The sequence below is a fragment of the Ruditapes philippinarum genome, unplaced genomic scaffold (assembly GCF_026571515.1).
Source record: "Ruditapes philippinarum isolate M1 unplaced genomic scaffold, ASM2657151v2 ctg17_1_1_1_1, whole genome shotgun sequence".
Lineage (NCBI taxonomy): Eukaryota > Metazoa > Mollusca > Bivalvia > Venerida > Veneridae > Ruditapes > Ruditapes philippinarum.
The window spans coordinates 1,135,876-1,149,972 of record NW_026865484.1 but is presented as its reverse complement, the minus strand read 5'-3'; the positions used below and the strand labels follow the sequence as shown (position 1 = coordinate 1,149,972).

Sequence of the window (14,097 nt, the reverse complement as noted above, 5' to 3'; positions counted from 1 at the left end):
TTCACATAGATTGCTAGTCGCTAGTCTCCTGTTATTGTATACATGCTGTAAACAAATACTGTAAAAAAAAGTCAGCCGCTGCTTTAGGTAACAGAGCCTAGTGGCTGCGGTGAATTACAGTCTTTGCTGTTTAAACTAGAACCAAACTGCTCCTGCACAATCCGAATTTAACATAATAGAGTAATACACAAGTTATATGTTCATAGCAATTATTTTAAAATCTCACTATTGAAAAGTACCTATTGCATTTATTCTTTTAATAGTATACTGCATACAATTGAAAAATATGAAATATTGGTGAACGATTTTAAAAATGGCGCATGTTGCAAACAAATGTTTAGTTTGCAAGGCAAATCTGTTAAATATATTTAGTAATCATAGTGTTACACTAACACTTTATTTGTTAATATAAGTTTTTATTAAATAGGATGACCGCATATAATAAGAGATTAATACACGGCAGAGTAGGGCCGGAAGGTGATAATCGGCCCGCAAAATGAATAATGGCCCCGAGGGCTTCAGCCCGAGGGCATTATTCATTTCAGGGCCGATTATCACCTTCTGGCACAACTATGACGTGTATTAATGTATTTAATACACTTGGTAGATCTAATAGTAGCATTTTTCTAAAACAAATACTTTGATATTTCTTTCGTTGAAATTCCTGTCTGTACTTCTACTGTACAGTTATTTCTACAGAGTTGTTTACTTTTTATTTGACAAAGTATACTAGAATCTAGAAGCAAGTATTATTTCCTTTTTTTTTTTTTCGGAATGAATTTATCGTAATAGATCTATTTATTTAAATTTCAATAGTTAAAAAACTGTGTTTGTACGAAATTCGCTTAAGCTCTCATAATAATATCAAGCGATTCGTGCTAAAAATCTACTTTCACTTTTACAGTTAACTGTTTGATGACGTAAAATCTGACGTCATTTCAGTTTGTGCACGTGTATTAGTTCTGCGGGCTGATAACTAGTTCTCGGCCCCGGGCCGCAAACTCATAATAGGTCACGTGACACTCATAATCAGTTGAAATCATGGACAATTTTGTTACTATAACAAGTGTATTAATAAGGGTTACAAACACTAATTTAGAATAATGTGGTTTTCTTCAGACTATATCTTATAACTTCCCGTGGTCAAGGGGTTTACACGCTCGCTAAAAAAGCGAGAGGTCTAGAGTTCAAAACCCAGTTTAGGCATGTTTTTTAATTATTTTTTTTTTGTTTCTTTTTTTAAATTGTTTAAGCCAAATAAACATTGAATTGAATATCAATACAATACAATACAAATACTTTATTCGCTTTAAGGCCTCCGGCCCATGCAAAAACATATATACAGAGAAACAATTTACACAAAATTATAGCATGTGCACAATGTTTAAACATATACTATATAAATTTAACTGAAAATAACTTTTAAGCATAAAAAAAATTTTCTGGGAGTTTCTTAATTATCATTTTGTATCTAAGACATATTAATTGTTAATCTTCCTTTTTTCAAAAGCGTAATACAAAAATGTTGCTGTACCCTTTATAAGATCATCATTTTTTGTAGACATTAATATATTAAATTTGTTTCGGGTTGGAGCATTTAGGTACTTAATCGGTAAATATAATTTTCTAAGTTCTGAATAAAAATCACAACATAGTAAAAAATGAAATTCATCTTCTATTACATTCTTAGAACATTTTGTGCATAATCTGTTTTCCCTCAATATCTTTTTATGTCTACCAACCTCAATTTCAAGATCATGTGACCCTATTCTAAAATTTGAGTATATATATCTAAATTTTCTAATGTCTAGAACATCTAAATAACATTCATATGAGAAATTTTCCTTAAATCAGTGTTGATTGTTGCAGTGTTGCAATTAGTCTTATAGCCAATTTACTACAGTTATAACACTGGAAACAGCATTGTTGGTACAATACAAAAACAATTTGGTTTATAATCTCACAACCTTCACCTTTCTGACATTCTGAGACCCAAACAAATTCAGCACCTTCTGTGCTTTGATTTTCCTCGAAGAGGTTTTGGTTCGTGGACAGCTGCCATTCGTCCATAGATGAATAATCCATCAGATTTTGGGGTTTATGTTGTATATGTTGTATAAAATAACCGCAGATTGGTTTGGAGCATGTACACGTTAAATATTAAAATTTTACTGAAATATTTAGTTACATATGCAATTTAACTCAATATGTATGTACAAATAAAGTCTTGTCCACTGCAACATTGTTTTATATTATTTGTGAGTAGGTAAGAAGTACATGTCACACAAATGTATACAGAGAATAAGATTTTGATTACCGTTCAGTGTGTTTTTTTCTAAGTTTTAGCGCAAATATGACTCATTGAATAATTGCTACAATTAATAATTAACATTTGATCAACGTTTGGACATCTATTCTAGCTGGTGGCAAATGGATAATTTATTATATATCTTATTTCATTGCATATTTCTTTATTTTGTTTGTAAGCTAACGCATTTTTACCACTTACATTTGTATACAAACAGCTTGTGTCAATAACTTTATAATTAATCTAAAATTGCTAGAATACACAATATACTTGTAACTTGACCATACCTTAATTTTGTATGAACATTGACATCATTTTCTAAAGCAATAATCACAAATTGTGATTATTGCTTTAGAAAATGATTTGTGTTTATATACCATGTAGATAAAATATAATTAAAGTAAACAACGTAACAATGTTGTTTTTGACGCGATGTTGACACGATGTTAAAATAAAACATGTTAATTTAAGTATCCATTTGCCTAATCGGAACACCATACACATTATGGAGTGCGAGGCATAAATGTTCAATGATAAATTGCATCTGCTTAAAAAATAAACTCTGATTGAAAGTAATGATGTTTGCTCCTTTTATTCAATTCAGAAGCATAGGTTGATTGGCCTGTTTAAATGTACACGTTAAAAATTGCACAATGTAAAGGATAATTAGTGATGTTCAACCTAAAATGAATCTCAGTTCTGTACAACCACCGAAAAGCATGAGTCGCTTACATCGTTAAAAATAAACTCAATTTTATAGTAATTTGCAGTGATTGACAATTTTTAAAACAGTTCTTTTTAATGTTGTAGAACGGAAACAATCTAGTTGAATCAAACATGTGACAACTTATCAATATATTTTTAAAATATTTTAATGATATAAGCTGTCATTCTAAATCATGGCTGAATCACAAAAAGTTGTTGTTATGGAAAATATTGAAAAATTCGACAATAAGAAACATGAAATTGAAGAGAAATTACAGAAGAGGGAAGATGAAAGACTAGCTAACATCCAGAAACGCAAAGAAGAGAAATCGGCGGTAACATCTGTCAAGGAAAGCGCTAAATTTTTCTATGATCAATTTTCAACTGAAAAGATCAATCTAGAAAATGAACTAGAAAAATGTGACTCATTGGATAAAAATAAACTTGTTGAAAAATTTGATGATTTAACTGCTAAACATCAAAAACTGCAACGCTTCTTCACAGAATCCACTATGTTTTTGCCATCATATGATGTTCAGCAAACACTGGATATTTTATCAAAGTTGCAAACACAGATCCAGGAAAAAAGAGATAAGTTACTTCCAAAGAAGAAGTTTGCATTTAAATCTAAGAAAAAGGGAACGGTTGTGGAAAAACAGGAGGATGTGAAGAAAGAAGGTGATGATGAAGATGACAGTGTTATTTTAGCCGACTGTAAATTTACTGACATGAAAGAAAAGGAATTATACATGAAAGATGAAATAAATAAGAAAGATGTTGCTCTTGCAAGACTAGAATCTTGTACCATTAGACTTCTTGGTGCACCTTCTGCTATTCATATTAATAAATTGACAAACTGTACAATCTTGTCAGGTCCAGTGTCGGGGTCTATATTTATCCGAGGATGTAAAAACTGTACATTTGTTGTGGCCTGCCAGCAGTTACGTATACACACAACAACAGATACAAAGTTCTTCATTCATGTAACCAGCAGAGCAATTATAGAAGACTGTTCATCAGTAACCTTTGGACCTTATAATTGGACATACCCAGAAATTGAGAGTCACTATGGTATTTCAGGCCTTGACAAAAATAGAAATAGTTGGGATGATATTGATGATTTCAATTGGCTTGCCGCAGACAAACATTCTCCAAATTGGAGTTTGGTTCCAGAAAGTGAAAGGAATAACTGTTGGAATTAATCAGTTTAAGTGAAAGGGATAACTGTTAAAATTAAGTTATCGATTATCAATTTCAAAGTGGACAGAAAGTCATGTTGTTGACATTAGAAACACAATTTTACACATGTTAAGTGTATATTAATCTATAATTAAAACTTTATATTAGATGTTGTATTGTGAAAAGATAACTTTACAGGCTTAATAAATTTTTTTTTAAAGGCTTAATAATAATATAAATAAGTAAAGATATTTTTTTCCTTATGTTTTACCCCTTTCACCCTCTATGTTTACAGCCAAATATAAAGGCTATTTCTCCTAGTCCTTAAAAAGCTGTATTTTCCTTATAAATGTTTTACCACCTTTTCATCCTGCAGCAAAGTATAGGCTGTTTCCCAAATGATCCTCGTCCTTAAAAAGCTATATTTTCTCCTACATGTATATAAAAAAACGCTATAAATTCTATATTTTCTCCTAAATTTTCACCTCAAATTCTGCAGTAACATTTTCACAAGTACTACTGTACTACAATATAACAGCACCTGATTTTAATCAGTTTGTTGATAAATGTAACGGACTAAATGAAAACTCACTAAGCATGTTTTATTTATTCTATAGTATTATTGTAACCGAATATTGGCTCTGTCTGTAAGGACAACATAAACAGCAAGAACGAGAAATTGTAACTTGTAAGGGAAACAAGAACGAGTAAGCAACCACATGTTAAAGTGATATTTGTACCCAGTTCATCTTAAACTTTAATCGCTTCACCTATCCATATACTTTTGATGGCTGAGCTGGAAAGTACATGGATAGGTGTCATATTACAGTAGCTCTGGCACTTGCATCCAGATTTGTGGTTAAACTTTTTGTGCAGTAAAATACTTTTTATGAAACTTTTTATAGATATTTGCTTCAAACTTAAAATTACATCAACATGTCTTATCTTCGCCCACATCGTATGCAGTAAGGTTCATAACCCTATTATAATAATATTGTTTCCAGAACTCCCCCATTGAACTTTCCTTAAAAAATGTTCTTATCTATATGCCCTCCTTTGAAGAAGAGGGGAGGGGGTATATTGTTTTGCTAATGTCGGTCAGTGTCTGTAAGTAGACCACATGGTTTCCATTGATTATCTTAAAAACTATTTATTACAAAGTCTTCATATTTCATAATCATATTGATTTGTCATAACTAGTAGATGATCCCTACTTATTTTGGGGTCACAAGGCCAAAGGGGCCTTAAATGTCTCAATGGTTTCTGCTCATTATCTTGAAAACTATCGCTAAGCTTTTATATTTCATATTGACTGTTAATAACTAGTAGATGACCCCTATCAATTTGGGCTATTTCGGTCAAAAGTCAAGGTCATAGGGACCTTAAATCTGTCTGTTGGTAGACCACATGATTTCCGCTGATTATCTAAAAATCTATTTATCACAATGTCTTCATATTTCACATACTGATTGGTCATAACTAGTGGATGACTTATTTGATTTTGGGGTCACTAGGTTAAAGGTCACAGGGACCTTAAATGTCAGAATGGTTTCCGCTCATTATCTTGAAAACTATCACAAAGTTCATATTTCACATATTGATTAGTCATATGTTGGTAGACCATGTGGTTTCTGCTGATTATCTTAACAACTATTATCACAAAGTCTTCATATTTCACATACTGATAAGTCATAACAAGTAGATGAGCCCTATTGATTTTGGGGACACTAGGTCAAAGGTTAAGGCCACCAGGGGTCAAAGTGGTTTCCACTCATACTAATGATAGCTTTCATTCACTTTCAGGTCATATATATAGAGGATACTGAATGAGTGTTAATATTAAATTTATTGAATGAGTTAAATAAAATCATATTATGCGAGCCTCTGGCTTATTCAACAAGTTCAATAAATTTAGTATTGAATCTACACGAATATAATATTCTATTTATTACATATATAAAATAAGAAGGGTAAACTGTTATCAAGAGTCATTTTTCTTTGACGCGCCTATAGTGTCATGCTAACATTAGCGCGCTTTAATGCTATGTTTATAGCGCAAATGACGTGAAGTCAAAGTGTTATTACACTAGTGTAATATCGTCTAGTGTAATATCGTTTTTATTTGTTTGGGTCGTCAGACCAAACAAATAATGGTAGCGAAATTTCAGACTCTAATGCTGTTAATTGCAAATGCCGAAAGTAGTCCGCTTTTTTGAAGCGGTTACTTCCCTTTATATGTAACACTAAGGCCGAAAAATTCAGGGGAGATCACTGCGTAAATATGGTCACATGACAGGCGCATTAATTTTCAAGCAAAATAATTCCCGAATGGTCGAAGATTTCTAATATTGTTTTATTCTTTATAGATATACATGCTTATAGTAAGCGCCATGATTATTTACACAAGTGTTAAACAACAGTTAGCGTCGTTACAAACCCTAATTTAGAATAATATGGTTTTCTTCAGGCCGTTAACATATAAATTCACCGTGGCCGAGTGGTTTGCGCGCTCGCTTAGGAAGCGAGAGGTCTGGAGTTCAAATTCCAGTTAAGGCAACTTTTTTTTCAAATTGTTTTAGTCAAATAAACATTGGATTGAATATCAGTGTTGTAATTAGTCTTAAAGACAATCTTCTACAATTAAAACGCTTGAAAGCATTGGTGTCACTATACAAAAACAAATTGTTTTATAATCTCACAACCTTCACCTTTCTGACATTCAGAGACCAAAACAAATTCAGCGCCTTCTGTGCTTTGATTATTAAATGGCTTTATTACACTCCTGCGCCGCGGTTTATGTGATAATGGTCATTATTTTTCTTCACTTCCATGTACCCATTTATGACATGTTTCTATAACAAAATAACCAACAGTATGAGTCATGGGCTAGAAATGGGGGCATATGTTTCATTCAGCATTTCTTGTTTTTATTTCTACTTCTTCATTTTACCCCCAAAACTAAGTTTGGGTGGAGGGGGGTATATAGGAGTTGGTTGGTCAGTCCAGCCATCCGTTGCATTTTCCTTGTCTGGAGCAAAACTTGAAGACTAATGGTTGGAATTCAATACAACTTAATACAATGGTCAAGCACATTGAGTGGAAGTGCAGTGCACAAGAACCATAACTCCATCTTGACTAATTACAGAGTTATTGCCCTTTGTTTCTTTTCCTTCTCCGGAGCATAACTTGAAAACTACTGGTTGGAATTTAATACAACTTCATACAATTGTCAAGTACATTTAGAGGAAGTGCAGTGCACAAGAACAATTTCACCATTTTGACAAATAAGTTCTTTATATTGCTCACCTGACAAGGAACAATTAATATTGTAAACTATTAATGAAGAGCAGATATAAAGTCTTAAACTGATATTACAAAGTTCATATCTGCATCTGAAATGTTGCTCTTGCAAAGGAAAATCAATAGCTACTATAGAAGTCACTGGTTGCTATACAAAATCAAAGGTTTCTATGGAAGTTAGTGGTTGCTATGGAAGTCAATGGAGGATTCACTGTTAGCAATAGAATGTCAATGATTGCCATGGAAGTCTATGGTTGCTATGTAAAATGTCACTGGTTGCTATGGAAGTCACTGGTTGCTATGGAAAGTCAATAGTTGCTATGCAATGCAATTGTCAATTGTTCTTATGGAATTCACTGATACTAGGGAAAGTCACTACATGTATATGCTTTGGATTCAACTGTCTGTTAATAATAGTAGTCTCAGTTTGTAGAAATCATAGGTGACAAAGTTCTGTCAATAGTTGCTATGGAAGTTAATGGTTGCTACGGAAAGTCAATTGTTACTATTGAAGTCACTGATTGCTATCAGAGTTAATGGTTGCTATGGAAAGGGGAATGTTGCTATGGGGAGCCAATGGATGCCATTGAAAGTCACTGCATGCTTTGGAAAGTCACTGGTCTCTACTGAAGTCAGTGATTGCTGTGGAAGTCACTTGTTGCTATATAAATGGCTGCTTGCTATGGAAGTAATGTTGCTTCGAAAAGTCAATGGTTGCTGGAATAGCAAATGGTTGCTATGGAAGTTACTTGTTGCCAATAAATCAACTGTTGTTATAGAAGTCACTGGTTCAAAGGTTGCTATGGAAGTAAATTTATGCTATGAAAATTAAAAAGCTGCTATGGAAGTCGATCACTGGTACTTATTGAAAGTCAACAATTGCTATGGAAGTCATTAATTGCTATGGAAGCCACTGAACATTTACATATAAGGAAAATCCATGACCCTCCCGCCCCTCAATCCTTGGTGGATCAATGTTAGATCTCAGAGCTATAATTTGAACAAACTTGGTAGTGGTCCACAAGATATTTTGTGCCAAAATATCAGTCTATGCTTCAGGAGATTATATACATATAAAGAAAATCCATGACCACCTTTAAACACCTGGGCTACAACTTGACATACCTGTCAGAGGTCTACTGGACAATGTTTCATCTTTAGCCTTTATTGTTATATAGAAGAACATAGTTTTTAGCTTTTTTTAACTATAAAAAAACTTTTTTTACTATATTTACATAAGAAAAGCTATGACCCTCCAGAACATTGCCAATTTTGACCCCATGCCTTTAATTTGTCAATCTTTGTAGACACTTACTAAATGATTTTTAGTTGGTTTTTTTTCTACATAGAATGGAATGAATTCTTTGAACAATTTTTAAAGAGCTTTATGCCAGGAATATTCTTGCTTAGTTTTAATAAAAGTGGTATAGGAGATGCTGTTTTAGTAAAGATGTTTGACACCAGGCAGCCAGGCAGTAGCAAAAGCTCACCTTTGAAAAATAACTCAAAAAAAAATAATAAAGGGTAGTGTTATCATTCTTCTCTTACTCAATGATATCTACCCACCTGTGAAGTTTCAAGTTAATAATTCAAATATTTTTTGAGTTACACTATGTTCAGAAATGTGGGACGAAAGGATGGACCTAATGAGACTGTGCAGCAAATACTAAAGTTTATAATTTCCCTGATCCAATACATTGATTTAGAACAAAATTAAACTGAATAAATTTTATTAAGTAAACTTAATGATGTTTGTTCTAAAACATAATACATTTTAAATGTTGAATACCATTTTCTGGAAAATCTATGCACTCTGGAAAACAGTCAATAGTTCAACAAAGCACCATGGCTGTAATTGCGATTACACATATTTTATATAGGACCAAATATGAAATGCAGTTTTTTTATATCCTTAACTTAATGTGGCATAACAAACAAACTGTTTATTGCACACAAACATTGCACTTGTCTTGAATAAATATAAAACTGCCGGTAAGTAAAACTATGACAGAAATGTTACAATGCATCACACTGACATAACAGCACTCGCCACACACCTTGGGCATGCTAGAGGAATGCATCCTTTCCTATTGTAATATTCACGTATCACAGATAATGTTTCTGATATTTTTATATTTCCAATACTGAAATCTTTATTCATTCTTTCCAGCTCCCCCATGAATGCTACTTTGGTGTAGTAATGTCCACATGTGAAAAATACAGCTGGAGTGACTTGCCCCTTATTTTGATCAGGATCTCCCAGCTGCTCTTGTAGTCGATCAAGCTCACTGTGAGTGACATAGATGTACTTCCTGCTGTCTTGACTTTTCAATAAATTTTGCATAATGTCCTGCCACAATTGGTCATATGGAAGTTTATCTCCCTCTAACATGGTCACTGGTACAGAATTTAGTTCTGGATCACCAAACTGTTGTAGTGTTTTGGCTGTGCTTGATTCATTCCAAACATCTGTCTGTAGTTTGTTCAGTATTGATGATGAGAGGTTTAAGGAGAACTTTGTAGTAAACTGTGACAGGAAAGCAGGTGTTGGCTCATTCAGGGAAGGTTTCTCTGTATCTATCTTCTCATCTGATGTAATGTGTGGTTTTCTATAAAAATAGGCAAACGTTATGATTAAGTACAGTACTTCTATGGATCTTAGAAATAATTATTTTATCCAATAATATTACAAATACAAATTAAAATTAAATATGGTTTTACCTTATATGAAGAATTAATAGAATTTCTACCAACAAGAATATGGTACAAATTTAAAACACAAGAAATGCAATAACAGACATTAATACTTATATCCTCCACATAATGTGGATAGATATCATTAAATCATTGAGTATAATTATGAGTCGATTTGCAAGTCAAAGTTTAATAATTTTAAAGGAGTTGGGGGAGAATCAAATTTATTTGCAAATACTTTTCTTGCATTAATAATTAATATTTCACTGACCTAAATAGTATAGTTGCTAGTACAAGAGCTAGATCATCAATGTTTGAATTGAAGAAATTCTCTAGATGAGAGACTCCACATTTACACACTTCCCAATGGTAGAATACCTATAAATGCAAAACAGATTTTTTTATCAATGAATATTAAATTTATGGTAACACAAATAAATGGATAGTTCTATGAAACCAATTTGTAACTTTTCTCTGTATTTTCTGTAAGCACATGGAGTTTTGATTTAAAAAAAAATATTTCTCAATTTACACTTCATACAAAATAATCATGTAGTTACAATGTATAACATGTAATTTCAATCCATGTTGGTGTTTTCCCCCCAAATGCTAAGAACTTGATAAATCATGCTGAGCTTAAAGCTTTATAAATCACAACTTAAACTGAGCTTAAAGCTTTATAAATCAAACTGTTACTGAGCTGAAAGTTTAATAAAGCAAACTTTTACAGAACTTAAAGCTTAGTAAATCAAACTTTTACTGTGCTTAAAGCTTAATAAACCACAACCAATTCAATTGAATTCTTCAGATAAAAACACTAAAGTTTCATAATTCTAAAAAAAAATATATTGAGAGGAAAATATATAGGAATAAAAGACAAATTTAAGCAAAAGATAACTAGTACAGACCTGATGTAAAAAGTTTTTGTATTCTTCCTCATGACAGACCTGACTTGTGTTCACCAAACTGTAAAGGAAAAAATACACACCATTTATAGAGGGGCCTTATGTTAAAAAAGTTTTAAGGATCATGTTCAAGATCAGAATCAAATTTTTCTTCATTTTTATTGCTATCTATAAAATGTTCAATATTAACCCTCTACATGTACCTCATCAGCATATTGTTAAAATGGCCATTTTCATTGAAATGCCTCCTGTTACAAGTTCAAACTGCTATAAAACTATGAAAAATGCTTCAATACTGATGAAACTTGGCACTAATGTTGATTGGAACAAAGCCTCTGTAACAGCATGCTCAATCTTAAATTTCCTGTTACCATGGCAACGGGAGGACGTCTCAAAATTGCCAAAAATCACTATTTTGCATTGTTTTTTCTATCAAAACTGATTTCAAAGTACTGCAACTTCTCAATGGATTGAGATGGAGTTAAAGGCTTTTCAGCATTGGTTACACAAACTATCAACCTGAGGCCATTTTTAGCCTGTCACATGTCCAAAATTTTCTTGGCAATTTTAGAAAATTAATGTTTTATTATTACCAAAGCATACATGTACATATTTAAAAAATAATCTAAAAATTGATCTTGGTCCTAAAATTGATCCTTATTTTGATCATGCTATTTTTGTAATTTGAACCATTATTATTAAATTTTATCTCACAGTTAGCGGTTCATTGCATTTTTATTTATTGCAAATCAGCACATTTATACATTTTGTCTATATTTTGTCAGTATTTCAGATTTAGGAGGCATAATCTTTAGGAAAGTAGGCAATGGTTAAAGCAGTGCAAGGCCAAATTTGATAGTACACTCAAAGACATGGGGTGATTCATACACAAATTATTGAATGCCAATTGATTGAATAATATTTTATTCCTAGTTATAATCTGTGACATAAAAGTGGGATGGGAGGTGGAGACTCTGACCCCACCGTTTCGGAATATTTAACCATGACAGTATAAAGTACGTCAGACTGCCATAAATAACATGCAGGCTATCCTGTCTGTCTCTACTCACTAGTCATCAATCACTGGTAGAAGTGTGTCAACATACCTGTAATAGTACTCTATAACTTTTATACTTTTCACAGTAAAATCATCTTTCTCTGTTTCTTCATAATTATCTCTTAACACCATTAGATGATATGCCATTGCCTTAAATAATTATTAAATCAATTATTAACACTAACTGAAAAAAACAACAAACAAACATGTACATGAATACCAGCTTAAAAAGTTTTGCTAATTAAATTAACTATTAAAAAAAAAATTATTCCCCTACAAAAATGTCCCTACCTCTGGCTAAGCAGTTTAAACAACTCACCTAATTTTACAAATGATTATTCAATTATCTAGCCATGAGTCATATGTGTTAATATTCATGAATAAAACATTTTTTTTTTTTAATATCAAGATGATATTTTGAAGTAAGTTAGCCTGCAGTTGTTAAGAGCCTGGTCAGATTGAACCAAACACGATGAGTGTTGACACAGTTTCACTCATTTCTCCATTACCTGTGTATAATTCTTCAGGTAGAGACAGATACTGGCTGCCACACACCAATCTCTCATATCAACAGCGTTTCTTAGCAACTGATTACAATCACATAAATCTGGCATACACTGAAAATTACAAATAAATACCACAAATCTAGTAAATACAAAAATATAAATCATGAATAATCAATTTTGGCATTTTACTCTTTACCCGCTTAATTTCTAGAATGGACTTAACCAAATGGTAATTAGCAAAGTTCATTGTCATTAGGGATACCCAAAAAAATATTTAGAAAATTGTTGACAAATAGTACAGAATCACACCAAACTGCATGGTTGTGAAGGGCCATGATAGTTAAGGTTTTAGCATTGTAAGGTTTTTTTACTGTATCAAAAATATTGGACACAAATTTTAAATGTATCAAATGTATCTATTATTTTTCATTAAGTAATATTGCAAATAATTATATATAACATAGTTTTTCACAAGCTGGTATCTTATCAAACAAGAGCTATTTTAAGTGCCTGATAGTAAAACAAGTGCCTGGATGATGTAGAATTTTCTTTATACATGTATGTCCAAAAAGGGCCATAATTCTGTCAAAATCAATGTTTTAGTTATAGGTGGGCCTTGAACAATGACCTCTTATTATGCTCTCAAGTAAGAGTGTGAAATTTCAATCCATTCCATTCAGTAGGTTTGGAGCTCAAAAACGCCGCCACCAAGGTGAGTACTATTGCGCTCCCTATTCTTCCAATAGTCAAGCTAAAAACTGTCAATTATTAGGTATAAATGTTAGCAGCTCTAATCAAGCATACTGTATAACATAACAAATAAAATGCTGACATATTTTGATCAAGTACACTTAACTTAATGTAAATATATTTAATAGTTACAAAACAAGAAGGCCATGATGACCCTGGATATTTTTACACGACAAGTCTATCTTAACTAAGTGACCTTTAGAGTGTTGCAATTTTGACCTTATGGGCATCACTTATATACAACTTTTGTACAGGTCCACTAGGCAATGCTGCATGCCAAATATCTAGGCTCTGGGCATAGTTTGTAAAATGATTGGAGTACCTGTAGAATAACTGGAATGATTATCCTGTTATAAGGTATGGTGCCTATTTCTGCTAGACTTGGAATATTCATCATAGTCTCTTTACCATTCTCTTCTTCAAGCTGAAAACAGAACCATATCTAATGTCAGTTTATTAGCATTCATTTTATAACAGTTTTAATAGTATTTTCCTGAAACCTTTAAAAAGTAACAGTCAATTATAATTATGTTGTCTAGAAAGAAGGTAAATATTATAACAGAAAATCTTGTAAATATGTTATATATTATTAGTTATAAAGATTTCTGGCAGGTTACATGGCCCTATATAAATGGTTGTTTGTATATATAACTCAAGCCGATTGATATACTGGCCATATAACCAGTCAGGAAT

General features: G+C 32.3%; 2 protein-coding genes across 2 annotated transcripts in view; one reads left to right on the top strand and one right to left on the bottom strand.

The window, feature by feature from the left end:
* The first annotated feature begins 3,177 nt into the window (after positions 1–3,177).
* On the top strand, positions 3,178–4,441 carry LOC132729286 (tubulin-specific chaperone C-like). The gene has a single exon (XM_060715011.1). It carries the CDS (start codon positions 3,208–3,210, stop codon positions 4,213–4,215), a length of 1,008 nt encoding a protein of 335 aa, XP_060570994.1. The 5' UTR covers positions 3,178–3,207; the 3' UTR covers positions 4,216–4,441.
* A 4,974-nt stretch (positions 4,442–9,415) lies between these two features.
* Positions 9,416–14,097, bottom strand: part of LOC132729331 (uncharacterized) — a 49,770-nt gene continuing 45,088 nt past the window's right edge. The window contains exons 22-27 of the mRNA XM_060715082.1: positions 13,727–13,828; positions 12,658–12,765; positions 12,198–12,298; positions 11,095–11,152; positions 10,458–10,564; positions 9,416–10,101 (exon numbers count right to left, since the gene is read on the bottom strand). Coding sequence (XP_060571065.1) covers positions 9,519–10,101; positions 10,458–10,564; positions 11,095–11,152; positions 12,198–12,298; positions 12,658–12,765; positions 13,727–13,828 — 1,059 coding nt within the window. The 3' untranslated portion in view covers positions 9,416–9,518. The remainder of the gene's footprint in view (positions 10,102–10,457; positions 10,565–11,094; positions 11,153–12,197; positions 12,299–12,657; positions 12,766–13,726; positions 13,829–14,097) is intronic.

Bases quoted from the DNA above. Each gene is read 5' to 3' on its own strand.
- LOC132729286 (XM_060715011.1), top strand. From the start codon at position 3,208: ATGGCTGAATCACAAAAAGTTGTTGTTATGGAAAATATTGAAAAATTC.